This window comes from Pan paniscus, chromosome 10 (genome assembly GCF_029289425.2).
Source record: "Pan paniscus chromosome 10, NHGRI_mPanPan1-v2.0_pri, whole genome shotgun sequence".
NCBI lineage: Eukaryota > Metazoa > Chordata > Mammalia > Primates > Hominidae > Pan > Pan paniscus.
Genome location: NC_073259.2, coordinates 55,293,976 through 55,309,618, shown reverse-complemented (window position 1 = coordinate 55,309,618; position 15,643 = coordinate 55,293,976). Strand labels below are relative to the sequence as shown.

Here is a 15,643-nt window from a genome sequence, read left to right as displayed (position 1 = left end):
CTTATTAACTAATCTGTATAGTCGACTAAATATATTTTAAAAACATAACACAGACACAAATATAAAGGATAGCTTAAAATGCGAAATAATATAAATCATGGGACCTACAGGAGACGATGCAATATATCGGTAGAAAAGTAATAAGAATCTGAACTAAGGCAATAACAGCAAGAAGGGAAAGAAGAAGGCAGAAAGAGAAGCATTTTTTTGTTAGAAGGAATAGGACTTGGTGACTCAGTAAAAGTCAAACGTGACACAGAAAGTGGTTAACCATGCATCCAAATTTTCTAACTGAGTAAACTGTGTTGATGAATTATTCTCAAGATAAATCACAGAAGCAGAAGCACATGATCTGGAAGGAAAAAATCATAAATTTTAGATCTACTTGAGTTTTAGGCTTCTGTGGAGTATGTACTAGGAAATACTTAACAAGCAATTGAAACTTGCATTTGCTAAGGTATCCAGAGGGATAAACACTTGAGGGTCATCAGGTATGGTAGGGACATGGTTGAGCTCTCCCAAAAACAGTTCATATAGTGAGATGAGATAAAAATTGAAAATAAAGTTATGAGAAAAAATAATATTAAGGGATAAGAGGAGGAAATAAAGCTTAAAGTGACAGATAATGGGTAAACAGGGAGGCTGGAGAAGCAGCAAGGGAGAGGTTTCTGTGGAAGTTAGAAATGAATGTTTCAAGAACGGAGTAGTCAATCCTATTTGGAACAGAGAGAGAGAGATTACGAGGTAAAGAGTGAAGAGAAGACATTCAATCTTAATCTAACCTATGTCGGGGTAGTTTAAGCAGAAGTGAAAACCTGATGAGGAGATAGTAAAAGAGGTATCATGAGGGTAAAGCAGTGTCAAGATAAAATTTCTTACGATGAGAAGATAAAATTTTCTTATGAAAATAAAAGTATTTCTACAAAAGAGAAAGATTTGAAAGGAAATATACATTTATGATTTCTAGGAGGAGTATCTCTTATATAATAAAATGTAGTCACTAGTGACTATTAAAGGGAAAAGAATTAGCCATGTTTAAGGTACCTTCCTATCCCATACACTTCTCTCTGCCCTGTACTTAAGGCAACTCCACTGATAGGAAACACATGTTCCCAACTTCACTTAAAATATCCAACCCCATGGAAATGTCCTTACCTGCCAGTTATTACGCCCTTTGAAGAGTAGTTTGAACTAAGAAACACAGAAACTATATTCAGGGAGAGTGGTACTTGGAAGTCTATGTCCAGTCAGAAGTGGTGAGGTCATTTCCCTAAACAGAGAAACTTGGTCTTCAAAGAGAAGCAGAAGCTCAGAGAAAAGACATGGTAAAAAGAATATGTGGCCTGAGAGAGAGAAAGAGAAATGGAGAGAATAGCTATCTCACTCACAACTCACCACCCTGTTTCCAGTGCCAGCTCCCATAAAGCCAACCTACACTTCACATTTATGACATGCTCATAATCCCTTTAATCAACAACCTATGTGTGAGAAGTGAATACATTTCTTTCCTTACAACTCAACAACTTTGACTATAAAATGCAGTTTCTTTTCTGATTCTTTTTAGGACATTTGCAAAACTTCCAATATAAAGCTATGCAAATAAATTGTAAATGTCTAGTCACAATGCTATAAACCTTAATCATGAGCAGGAAGGTGGCATGGCAATCACAATGAACTTTACTTATGGAGAGCAATAATCTTGTTGCAGCATTTTTTTCAACCTGTAAAGAGGTAAATCACTTAGACAGACTGTTCCTGAATACTTCTTCACATGATTCTGCTGTATGCTTCATAACACAAATAAATCTCATACCTCCTTCAATGAAGGGGGCAGCAGTAAATGTGATTTTTACCACCATACGTATCCATGCTCCCAGATTTTCCAAATCTGTTTCCTAGCTCGTAATCCCCCTTTCTGTCTCATCTCTTTTCCAAATTATTACACTCCCCTTCTCCAAACTTCATGGGAAATCACATGCCCATCTATTCTAGTTTGACAGCGTACAACAGTGGAAAAGTTAAAAAATCTCACCCTCCTACATTTCTGGGCACTGTTAGTCCAGCCAGCCTCCTAACTCTGACACAACTGCTAATTCTACATCTGTGTACCCAGATTTCACTTGGCACCTCAGTTATCTCCTTTCAGAATGCTGTTTTCACCCTCATTCAGCCCTTCCTACTGGGGGTGGCCTAATTCCAATTTCACAGGTCAATAAACAAGTTGATGGATTAGCACAATGTTTCGCTGGAGTATCTCACTCTCATTCCTCCCTTCCCATCTACACTTCTTTTTCTGTCTAGCTTTGATGCCCAACTACTCCTGGACCTGGAAATTTCCCCAGGTAACAGTTGTTACCTGGCAACTAGAGCTCTTGAGAAAAGAGGAATAGACCAAAGGAGGGACCCAAAAAAGAAAACAAAATATAAGTGACTTGAGGACAGAGATTATGTCTATCATGCCCATATTATGCCCTCTGAAACTAGCACAATGCCTGGCATATACAGATATTCAGGAAATATTGGTAAATAAACAAACTACAAAAAAAAAAAACAGAATAACAAACCACTCTGCCTATACTCAGCTACTTCCCATTCTCTTAGAAGTTAAACCTTGCAAAAAGACACTTGCAATTTCATCTTGCTTAACCTGATCTAACTTCAAACATCACTGGGAACTGTAATCATCATTTACTGAAAAAATAAAGATTAAAAATTAAAAAGAAGATTAGTCCATTTTACTTACTAAAGGTAACGTTTTTAATAAGCTCCTCCAAAATGTTTTTCTGGGGTTCTTTTAAAATGTTACTTATTTTCTATGACAATCACGTTACATGAATAACTTAATAGATGTATAACTTTAATATTAATAAGTCAGCATAAGTACTAATCATTGTATTATAATGTTATAAAAACATAAAAATATGAACTTACATGTTTGGATAAGTTGGGGCTCTTTGAATCAACATCATACCTAAAAGATTGAAATATAAAACTCAAATTATTTCCACAAAATACAGCTAGAAAAAAACCCAGTATTTTCCAAAACACATAAATAATATAAAAATGAATCCAAAATAATACCAATAGGAAGAAAAACTTAGCAAATTTTAAAGTTTCACATATTCCGTGGCTTACATGCCAGTGGTAGAATTCATGATCCTTGGGTTCTTTCATTTCTAAACACCTAACAAGTCTTAATATTTTCTCAATAATCAATTCTGCTTTTTGATAAGTTTAAACTTTCTCTTTTCTGTGCATAAGTTTAAACCTTCTCTTTTCTGTGCATCAGTAGTATCCCAGTACTGTGCAACTTACTTCAAAATTCCTTAAAAACTGAAAAGCCCTCTTCTCTGGACATCATTTTAAAGGGCAACATGAGGGATCCTTGAGGTGATAGAAATGTTCTGTATATTGCCAGGATAAATGTCAATATCCTATTTGTGATATTGCAAGATGTTGCTACTGGGGGAACCCAGGTAAAGGATACACAAGTCTCTCCGTATAATTCCTGTATTATTTTTTACAACTTCATGTGAATGACTCTATGTTTATCTCAAAATAAAATATTTTAAAAAATCAAATTAATTATTTAACAAACAGATCCTGGTAACAGGTTGTCCTTAGCACACATTTTAATTTTTACTTAATATCTTAAATGCTATTGTTAAATTGGCTGCAGTAATGAGACATTATTTTTCCCTAATCACAGAACTTAAAGAAAACATACATTTTATGGAAACAAACATATTTACATAAGACTACCATATGTTCTGGTTTTGACCAGTTGGTACTGGAAATTAATCAGTTCTTGGAAAGAGTCTGCAATACGATCATTCATTATCACTTTATCCCCTGGTATTAAAGAGTTTGTAGAAGTAGAGAGGACACTGATAGTCAAAATATCTTCAATTTGCCAAATTCTTGTATAGGAAAATATTTGTACTGACTACAGTCTTTCTCCCAAATCATATTCATTTCAAATTTCTTGTGAATAACCTCCTACCAAAAATTAACTGCCTCTTTAAAGGTTAAAGTCTCCTCTCTCACATAAGAATGTTTTCACAAATAAAGAAAACATCTCAATCATTAAAAGTTCACTGAGTATACGGATGCTAGGCAGAGGGTCCATTCACTCTCTAGCAAAGAATGTTTACCATAAACTAGCTTTAGAATTGCAATGGTTCTAGGTAATAATCATCCAGGGATACTAAGGCTTTGAGGTGAAAGGACAGGGTCTTTTCTAATCAGGCAGACAACCCCTGAACAATCTTAGCATTACTCCAAGTGATGGGATGTGAGAGAGAACACACAGAGCCACTCTATAGAGATGGAATTTCTTGTCTCACCTTCTCTTTTAAAAAATATTATGAATCTCATCAACAGATAACTGGTATTAAAAAGGGGAAGGAAAGTATTATAGAATACAGGAGACACAGGAGAAAAATACAATGTGTGACTCTTGTTTGGAGCCTGACTTAAACTAACTGTAAGACATTTTTAAGACAATCAGAGAAATTTCCAAATGGCCTGAATGTTAGCTGCCAGTAAGTAGTTATTTGGGGTAAGGCTGGACAATGGCGTGGTGGTCTTATAAAAACAAGCAAACAAACAGGAGGTTCATAAATAAGCATCCTTATCTGTGAGAGCTTTATTTTGAAGTATTGGTAGGTGAAATGATTTGCTTTAAAGTGATTCAGCAATAAGTATATAATAAATAACCTGGAGGAAGTAAATGAACCAAAACTGGCAATACATACATGCCACTTTTGAATCTGCTTGAAAATGTCCATGATAAAACTTAAAATATTTAGAGCTTTTTCTGTCTTTATCAAAATAGTCTCTCCTCCAGAAGTCCTGTGACTTCCTTTCCACAGGGAGAAGCAGAAAGATGAGGGATTAAATGCAGAGAATATGACTTCTTGCTATTATTTTTTAAATAAGAAGGAAGTTAATTGCCTCTCTCTTCCAACAGCACACACTCATTATGACCTGTTTACCTACGTAAATGAATTTATTTTCATACTTTTATAATTAAATTTTACAATAGCAAAAAAAAAAAAAAAAAAGCATGATGCAAAAACCTGCCTCAGAAGAATTACAAATTACTCTCCTTCGCATCAAGGCATTCTGAGCACTTTCAACAGCTATAGCCTGGAATTTTAAATCAGCAAATTGCCAACATTTACTGTAGAACTACAGTTGCTAGTACAAAAAAATACATTTTTTATCCAAGAAATGTTTCTTATATAGGAAATTTTTTTTAAAGGTAAGATTGAAATTAGCAACTTAAACAATATCAGAGATGAAACATAGCTGTGCTAGCTCCTTCTCAAAAATCAACTCTGGAAACTATCTTCTAAAAAGAACCGAGTGTGGACTGGGGAGAAATGACATCGAATGTTCAATTAAGAAGTAAAAGGAAAATGTTTTCATCACAAAAAGCTTAAGTATCTTCAAATACAATCCTCTTTCACTGTATTTTACAAAGCTTTTTAAATACCATTATCTCATAGGTAATTTACATGATATACCTGAATACAATATGTTAGATTATAAAGCATTAGAAATTACCATTTTTCCTTTTTTTTTTTTGGAGACAGAGTCTCACTCTGTTGCCCAGGCTGGAGTGCACTGGTGCAATCTCAGCTCACTGCAACCTCCGCCTCCCCGGTCCAAGTGATTCTCCTGCCTCAGCCTCCAGAGTCACTGGGGTGACATAGGTGCCCGCCATCACACCTGGCTAATTTTTGTATTTTTAGTAGAGACGGGGTTTCACCATGTTGGCCAGGCTGGTCTCGAACTACTAACCTCAAGTAATCCGCCCCCCCTCAGCCTCCAAAAAGTGCTGGGATTACAGGCGTGAGCCACCGTGCCTAGCCTAAAATTACCATCTTTCTTTTAACACAATTTTTCTTCTAACTTTTCTAAATATATCAAGACTTCTCCAGTCCCACTCTCACAGGTCATAACATAAACACTACATCCTAACTGGTTACAATGTATACGTGTACCTGTGTATCTGTTTATAAGTTCCATACTTTCTTTAAGGAAGACAGAATATATGATCATGGAGGAAGCTTGGTAGTTTCTCCTAAGAGGATGCATCCACTGTGCCTAAATTTAGTAACAAATTTTGCAAACAACTTCATCCTGCCATTGAAACCTTATTACTACAGTAATGAATTGGCAGTAGCTGATTTGGGTGCACCTTAGGATTTCGTTTTTGATTCAAGAGTAACAGATATTGATGGAAATTTTTCTTGTATTTCTGGAATTGCAACTAAGGCCGAAAGAAAAAAAACAAAATATGTGATCATGCTTAGCTCAGAGCTACTGAATCAATCACATTAGGGTCACATACTTTCTCCCTAAAGTTCAGGGGACCAGTCCATGGCCAGGTGATGAACACACTATTCATAAGTGAAGACTTTTCCCTCTCTGTTGGGGGGCAGTAGGGAGGTTCTTTCCACTCCCCAAAGCCAAGTAAAGTATGGCTCCAAAATCTGGGATGCCTGCAAGGTATCTGGGATGCCTGCAAGAAGGGGAGTGCAGCATCTGGTTCATCAGTAAGCTACGGGGCCCTGCTGCAAGTCCACTCTGGGGCTGTCAATGAAAGAGAAACTCACTAGGAAGTTCTAGAAAGTGCTTTCTGAGCGACGAAAAACATAGAATAATGTCCTTTTTGGCCCCTCCTCCATAAGGACAAGACAAGCAAAGTACTTAAAATGTGTCCTCTGAGGCTGATTCCCACATAAGGTCTGGATTTTTTGGACGGTAGGAGACCCCCATCTCTGTCTCCCAACACCGCCTACCTTTTTGCATTCCCACCTCCCTTCTGTCCTGCAAGGAGCTGGGCAATAGCTCCAGCTGAAGGGAGTGGAAGGGGAAAGTCTTAAATGAAGTTTGAGATTAAAGTTTTAAAATAAAAAGTACCTAACAATTAACAGAGTAAGATGGTTCTAAGAAACAAAAGTGACTGGAAAGGCATGAAATTAGACTTTGACATTGTTAAGGGAGCCCTTAACCAATGGGAAAAACCACAGTTGACATGGTGTTGGGACAACTACTAGAAGAAATAAAACAAGTTATTTTTCCTCAAAGTGTTGAGATCCATCTAAAATATTTTATAATAACATTATACATTTCATGATTATTACCATTTTATTTATCAAGAAAGAAAATAATTATCTAGGTAAGTCATATCTAGACTCAGATATCCCTTTTTAGTGTTCCAATCTGAATGGAAAAAATGAATGAGAAGAGTAATTTCTGAATTATCCTCTATCTGGCACATACTACGAAGTGATAAGGCTATCCACACTTCCTGCTCAAACGCATTTTGGTACAGCTACTCTATCAATAATAAAGTTTTCAACCATGACAACAAAGTGGATTTATTAGGAACCTGTATTATCATCAGTGTGATAATTACAATGAAAATAAATAAATGTCAAAGTTTATTACTTTCTCTGTGATATATACATAGCATGAAAGAAACCATGTCTCCTGAATGAGTAAGCACATACCAGATCAAAAAGGCAAGGGAATTTTAGGACTTATAGCCGATAAGGTAATCTTGAAAATATATCTCAGATATACCATAGTAACAATAAAAAAAATTATTATCGGTTAACTATTATAGTACTTATAAGAATTTGGGTCAGTGGTAGCAGAAATAAGTTGTCTCTATCTCTTTCTCTCTCTTTTTCTCTCACTGTCGTTAAAATTATTTCAGCACTGATTTTTTTTTTAAGTTTATAAAAGCCATTTCTAAAACCTGTTATAATATCCAGTTTAGATAAAACATGTTCAAAGCTTCTTTTTTAATTTGTTTAGACTTTTATAAAATCAACAGGCATTAAGTAAACCCAAAACAATTCTGAAAACCATTTACATCTATCTGTTGGTCAATTTACACTAATGCATCTTTCAGCATGCTGTTCCTTCAACGAACTACATTACTACAGTGAAAATTGATCACACAAAATGAGGTCATTTTTGTCACACCCAACTAAAACAGAATCAGGACTGATTTTCCCCATGGCAGCAGAGCCATGGGGAAAATCACTTGGGAGTCACAAACACCTACTCCAAGAACTGTCTCACAAGCCCAATCCAAAACCTCAAGGACCTGCTGTGATTTTGAGACAAGTTTAACCTAGTAATTGCCACCCCTTACCAATCAGAGATCACCAGCTTCTGTAAGACACAACCAGCATCAATAAAGTTTCTTTCAAAACAACCTATGTAATTTTTCTCTTTTCCCAGTAAAACTCCAGCCTTTCCTTTTGTTCTCTGAACACACCAGAAACCATTCTGGTACGTGTGTGTATGTGTGCAAATTGCAATTCTAATTATTGTATATTATTCCTAAATAAATACTTTTCTTAGAGATTAATCTCTGTATATATTTACTTAAGGCTGATACTGCCAATATGTCAGTATATTTGCAGTAGTTCTCTGGGTGGTAGGGGTTGGGACTACTGGTAATTTGTATTGCCTACTTTAATCTTTTTTATTTTCCAATTTTTTTTTACCATGAATATGTTACTTTTACTAGGAATAACACATTGCTAAGAATTTTAAAAACCAATATCACAGGTATTATATATATATATATATATATATATATATATAAAACTCGTGAACTATTACACTATTTCCACATTTACTTATGTAGATATCCTGAAGAAATCACAAAAATAATAATGATGATAATAATAATAAGCCTGTTCTTTCAGGTTAAAGCTTATTATGTGAGTATTCTAAAAAATGGAAAATCAAAAGGAATTAAAGTGATAGCAAAGACACTACATGAACTAAGATGATGGACTTGTTACTCCTCTTGATGATCTTCCGCAGGTAACCCTTTCTAGCCCTAATTGTTTGAACTTTTCAGCAATCATATAAAATGGAGATGTTCTTTGAATTGAATTTCTGAAACTAACAAAATACATGCAAAAGGTAAAACAATACTTATTTAATTCCATTTTGCAATATGCTTTCACATTTCAAACGTTACACTGTTTCTGTAAAAATTGCTTCAACTTCAATTAGGAAGTTAAAATATATCCATTTACTTAACATTAATTTATGTTACTTTATAGTTTCCTGACACTCTGAGGTAAATGTTCCTGGAACAGACAAGTTTTGAGTATCAGGTAATGAATGAAGAGCAGGACACGGATCTAAAAATCAGAGCTAAATAACAGACGAGGAGTTCAGGGAAGTAACAAAGCTTATAGGATCTCCAATGTTGAAATCAAAATAAAATACAGAGATGAATCTCTAAATTAAATCTTTTATTTGGGATGCACAGAATTGCAATTCAGGGCATATACATGCAGACCAGGGTGATTTTCATTCAGTATGTCCAAAAAACTAAGAGAAGGTTGGGAGTTTTATTAGAAAGAGAAAAGCTATATATTGTTTTGAAAGAAAACTGATCGGCACTACAGAAGATTTTGGGAGCTGGCAAAAGTGGCAATTGGTGAGTGACGGTGGTAGGTAAAACTAGTCTTAGAGTCATGGCAGGTCATGACTGTTCTTTAGGGTTACATTGGACCGATTCAGCAACTGGCCTTGTGGAAAATTCAATTCTTGGAACAGGTGCTATAAGTGCTTTTTCCCCCTGGCCTGTTGACTCTGATTTAGTTGAGTATGACAAGAATGACTCAATTCATATAATTAACTTTCATACCAAGTTGATTCCAAAGATTTAGAACCAGACAGTGGGTACTCCTGTCTGCATCCTATAATCCTAAAATTTGGCTGTAAGTAATTTGTCCTCTGAAAACGTAAAGTATACATAAATATATACTACAAAAAGATTTGCATCCAAGGAAACTCACTGCAGGATTATATGTAGTAGGAAAAATGGAACCAGCCAAATGCCCATCAGTAAGTGTTTGGTTAAATAAATTACAGTTATTTTGAACAATGGAAATTATATAACCTTTAAAATGAATGTGGTATATGCATATTTTGTGGCATAAAAGGATATCTGCAAAATACAAGGTAAAGGAAAATATATTTATTGCAATTCCTGTATGCATATGTGTATGCTTAAAGAAAAAAAAAACTCCCAGCATATACATTGAGTCATTTGCAGGTTTGGGAGGGGAGGCAATGCTTTTTTGTATTAGGATAAAAGGAAGCTTTCATTTTAAATGTCTATATCACTTAAAGTTTGCAATAAATATTTATTACTTTCAACAGTGAAAACAATGCAGATGAATGAGAAAGGAAGAAAAAGAAAGGAAAAAACAAAGGGGGGAACAAAGAATCATGAAATAGAGGCTGATTTTAACATAAAGTTAAGTCTGGGATTAAGCAGGAAAAATTAAGAGTCCCATGCTGGTGTAAAAGAAAATTCTTAAAAAGCAATTGCTACCAAGGCCCAGAATAATGGGAGAATTCAACCACATACTACATGACTTATATCTGTTTTTTAGTGGCAACGCTATGTGCAGCCTGTACAATAAACATAATCAGGAAGTTACCACATTTCATTTCAGTTTCTCTTCCAATGAGCCTCATTTTTACTATTTGCAAAGGAGTTTCTAAAAAATAAAAAACCAAATGTGGATGTAATAAATTTTGTTTGATAAATATGACAAATACTCAGTATTCCTGAAGAAAGAAGCTAGTATAAGATCTTTTTTAAACACAAGCACTGCAGGTTATTTTACCATGCATATTTTAGAGGAAAATGAGAAAGGCTATTAACAGTAAAGAGCTGTTATTTTTTACATTATGAAGCAAATTATGACTTTTTCAAATAAGATGTTGATAGCTTTTGTTATCAAAAAGTATTTATAAACTGTAAAAGCATGGTACATCAGGATTTTCAGCTATTTAAAATAAGACATTTATCTTTTAATGTTCGTGAATTTCCTTTAATTATTTTCATATTTTAAGCATATTTTACCCACCTCCCCACAACAGATTTCCTTTTAACCATATCCAGATACTTCAACAATCACTACAGTTCACTTCTGTGGAACAAAAACTCTATAATAATATAAACAGGCTGACTCTATGTTCTCTGTGGACAGGAACTTGGATTTGACAATAATGTTTTAATATGCCAGACTTAGTATCAAAGTAACAAGAATACTTAACATATTTAAAATGTTGACTCGATTATCCTGGTCCTTGGAAAAATACAAGGCTACCAAGGGATGAATGGAAGCCATAGTTAGGCAGAGATCCAGCTGCTATGCTAAGAAGCTGCTGAGCCAAACTTAAGATCTGAGAGACATCAGCCATGGGAGTGGATGTGATAACTTTGGAGTATACATAGAACTTGTAGGAAATCCACTGAAGCACGGGGCAGTTGGGAAGAATGTCCATATACACCGTCCTGCATGGCTAAACTGCTCACCTATTCATTCAACATGTATTCAGACCTACAAAATGCAAAGCAGGGGGCTTGCTTGGGCCACACTCTGAACAGAATTAATCTGGTTTCCTGCCAATATAATCTAGAACTCAGTGCAACCATAGGACCCTGCCTTACATTAGTAATATTGTCTTTAAAATCAAATTTTTCTAAATGCAAGTTTTAGTAGAACTTACAAGTCAAAACGAAGATTCTCTCTTTCTTCAAAAAAGTAGTCCAGAATAAACTTTCTTACAAAATCAGGATTTAAAGTATTATCAATTACTTCAGTTCTTCCAAACTGTGGAAAGAGAGAGAGAATTTAAAATTAAACCTTGTACGGCTACTTATTACAAGTATAGTACTTAACATCACACAGTTCTTTTAAAAAATAAGCAATAAATATCCAAATAATAGAAATTTTTTAGCGATCAAATCACCTCTCTTATTTATTCAGGGAAATCATAAAATAAGCCCTGAGTTCATTCAAAAATCAGCTTCTCCCCAAAATTCATATGACAAACCATAATGCTTCTCCTTCTCCTCTCCCTACTTGAAAGTTAAATCCTCTTTTAATGAAAAGAAGTTATTTCTACCTAAAATTTAAATGTATTATAAATTATTTTCCTAACCTTGTATATAAGAAGGCCAGACAATACATATTCTTATAATTGAAGAGATCATAGTATTCATAACCTTCCTCCTCTTTTTATACATAACAGTCCCATATACAATGCCGTTTATTAGCCATGTTTTGGGGAGAATGCTCTGAAAATCTCCTACACACATATGTCACAACAATCAGTTGTTTCTGATTAATCATGTTTTAATTCTTACCATATCTAGATAGCTAAAATGGGACCTATACTTCTTGCATCTTTTAAAGCAATATGCTATACTTTAGCTTAGAAAAACTAAGTTTCTCCATCTTAGGGCAAGTGGAAAACAGGAAAAAATATTCCACTTTCTAGTCCTCCCTCCTTTCAATGTGAAAGAAGGCCATTTGGCACTTCTCCCAAAGATAGAGCACAAATATAAAATTTACATCTCTTTTCTATCCTTGGCTTACATTCTTCCCTTCCAACTCCCACGGAATTCTAATGAGAGAATTTTAACTTTGGTTCTGAGCAACATTAGGCAATGAAGCATGCTGTCTTATCACAAACCAACTTTTATTAAAGTTCAATGAAATATTATCTTTTTAATAGGAAAAGAGAAGAACTATGATAATCCATTAAAATGTGAAGCTTTCTTAAATTGTAATAATAAAACTGTAGTACAAAATATTGATGACATAGGATTTACTAAGGCTACTTCCAATGGATCACTCCCAAAAAGAACAAATTTTCAGAGGCCTATGCAATTGGACAATGTTTTATATCACAGACCAATATCATACAGACAAATTATAACCCACGTCACTAATTCAACATTTCAATAATATTGAGAATTTACTTTAAACAATAATATCAATTACAGCCACCAGTTATTGAGTATTTACCTTGTTCCAAGCACTTTTCACACATTACTTTCAATATTTACTATAATTCTGCATGGTAGAAGTAGCCCCATTTTAGAGATAAGAAAATTACAGCAGAGTTTCAACCTAAGTCACTTTGGCTACAAAATCTGCATTCTTTCTAGGACTCTCCTCTATTTAAGTGTAAAACATAGGCCCTGGAGAAGATCCAACAATGAGCCTATCCATTTTAATTTTCTAATCTGAAGGGAGTGGGAATAAGAGAATATACCCAAATAACCAGGGGCTGGCAGTGCTCGCGTACTTCAAGAGAACTGTGCAGAGGTCAGTAAGTTCAAGTATAAACCAGAGGGACCCTCCACCCTCCCACTGTTCCTACTGCTGGGAGGAAAAACTGTTTCCAGACCAGAGCAGAGAGCACTAAAGCGGCAAATGCACAACACTCTCAAACAGAAGCTCAGCCAGTACCCATATTCCCAAGTATTTGGATTTTTAACCTAAACTCACACTCAGAGAGAATTTTTTAAAACCCTAGAAGAAAACCTAGGCATTACCATTCAGGACATAGGCATGGGCAAGGACTTCATGTCTAAAACACCAAAAGCAATGGCAACAAAAGACAAAATTGACGAATGGGATCTAATTAAACTAAAGAGCTTCTGCACAGCAAAAGAAACTACCATCAGAGTGAACAGGCAACCTACAAAATGGGAGAAAATTTTCGCAACCTACTCATCTGACAAAGGGCTAATATCCAGAATCTACAATGAACTCAAACAAATTTACAAGAAAAAAACAAACAACCCCATCAAAAAGTGGGCGAAGGACATGAACAGACACTTCTCAAAAGAAGACATTTATGCAGCAAAAAAACACATGAAAAAATGCTCACCATCACTGGCCATCAGAGAAATGCAAATCAAAACCACAATGAGATACCATCTCACACCAGTTAGAATGGCAATCATTAAAAAGTCAGGAAACAACAGGTGCTGGAGAGGATGTGGAGAAATAGGAACACTTTTACACTGTTGGTGGGACTGTAAACTAGTTCAACCATTGTGGAAGTCAGTGTGGCGATTCCTCAGGGATCTAGAACTGGAAATACCATTTGACTCAGCCATCCCATTACTGGGTATATACCCAAAGGACTATAAATCATGCTGCTATAAAGACACATGCACACGTATGTTTATTGCGGCATTATTCACAATAGCAAAGACTTGGAATCAACCCAAATGTCCAACAATGATAGACTGGATTAAGAAAATGTGGCACATATACACCATGGAATACTATGCAGCCATAAAAAATGATGAGTTCATATCCTTTGTAGGGACATGGATGAAATTGGAAATCATCATTCTCAGTAAACTATCGCAAGGACAAAAAACCAAACACCGCATATTCTCACTCATAGGTGGGAATTGAACAATGAGATCACATGGACACAGGAAGGGGAATATCACACTCTGGGGACTGTTGTGGGGTGGGGGGAAGGGGGAGGGATAGCATTGGGAGATATACCTAATGCTAGATGACGACTTAGTGGGTGCAGTGCACCAGCATGGCACATGTATACATATGTAACTAACCTGCACAATGTGCACATGTACCCTAAAACTTAAAGTATAATTAAAAAAAAAGAAAAGAAAATGAAAAAAAAAAAAATGAAGTGAAATTTCCCACAGTAAGCCCCATTGAGGTGCAGCCAGCAACTCCCCAGAGCCTATTAGCCCTTAAAACACACACAAGCCTATTTCTCATAGAATGCTGGCTCCTCAGCAATAGGAGTGACTGAGTATACTCTGCTATCTCTAGTGAAGATTAATTTGTAGCCATTAAAATCCTGGTTTTAGCAAATCATCTATATATTATGACTATATCCATTACAATATGTCTTCTACCACACAGCCCTGAAATTGTTTTTGATTATATCACCAGTGACCTTCATATTGCTAAATCCAGTGGTCACTTCTGGCCCTCATCTTGCCAGATCTCTCAGCAGCATGTGACACAGCTGTCCACTCATTCTTTTTAGAAGCCGTCTTTCCTGACTTTTGACACCACATTCCTCTTTGTTTCTCCTCTTCTCAGATTCTCAAGCATTCAACATCTCATTGGCAGAGCTCAGTTCAAGGCACTCTTGTTCTCTTACAATCACTTTTTATTAGGTTATTTCATCTGTTCCTGCTATAGTTTGAATGTATCCCTTCCAAAATTCAGGTGTTACCAATGTGACAGTATTAAGATATACAGCATTTAAGAAGTGATTAGGCCATAAGGGCACCTTTCTCATGAATGGCAGGAAGGCCCTTATGAAAGAGGCTTCATACAGCATTTGGCCATCATTTGCCCTTCCGTCTTCCACCATGTGATACAGCAAGAATGCCCTCGGCAGATGCCAGTGCCTTGATCTTGGGCTTCCCAGACTTCAGAACTGTGAGAAAATAAATTTCTCTTCTTTTTAAATTACGTGGTCTCAGGTATTCTGTTATAGCAACACAAAACAGACCAGGATAATTTATTTGGTTTTAAATCCCATCTACATGATAACTTCCAAAGGCATGTCATCAGCTCTGAGACTCACTTCTGGGTATTCATGCATACAACTGCTTTCTTAACTTATACAAGTGGTTGTCTTATAGATCCCTCAAAAGTATCATCCAAACATAAAATAATTATTTTATATCACAAACATCACCCTAATACTGGTGCTTACCAAGTTTACTTCTTGTCAATAAATGTTACCACTATCCACTTGATTTATCAGACCACAA

At 35.5% G+C, this 15,643-nt stretch overlaps 1 protein-coding gene across 2 annotated transcripts in view; it reads right to left on the bottom strand.

The window, feature by feature from the left end:
- Positions 1-15,643, bottom strand: part of CPNE8 (copine 8) — a 280,364-nt gene that overhangs the window by 208,204 nt on the left and 56,517 nt on the right. For both annotated transcript variants that reach the window (XM_003825722.7, XM_063593096.1), the window contains 2 exons: positions 11,581-11,684; positions 2,932-2,971 (listed from right to left, as the gene is read on the bottom strand). In XM_003825722.7, the coding sequence (XP_003825770.1) occupies positions 2,932-2,971; positions 11,581-11,684 (144 nt within the window). The remainder of the gene's footprint in view (positions 1-2,931; positions 2,972-11,580; positions 11,685-15,643) is intronic.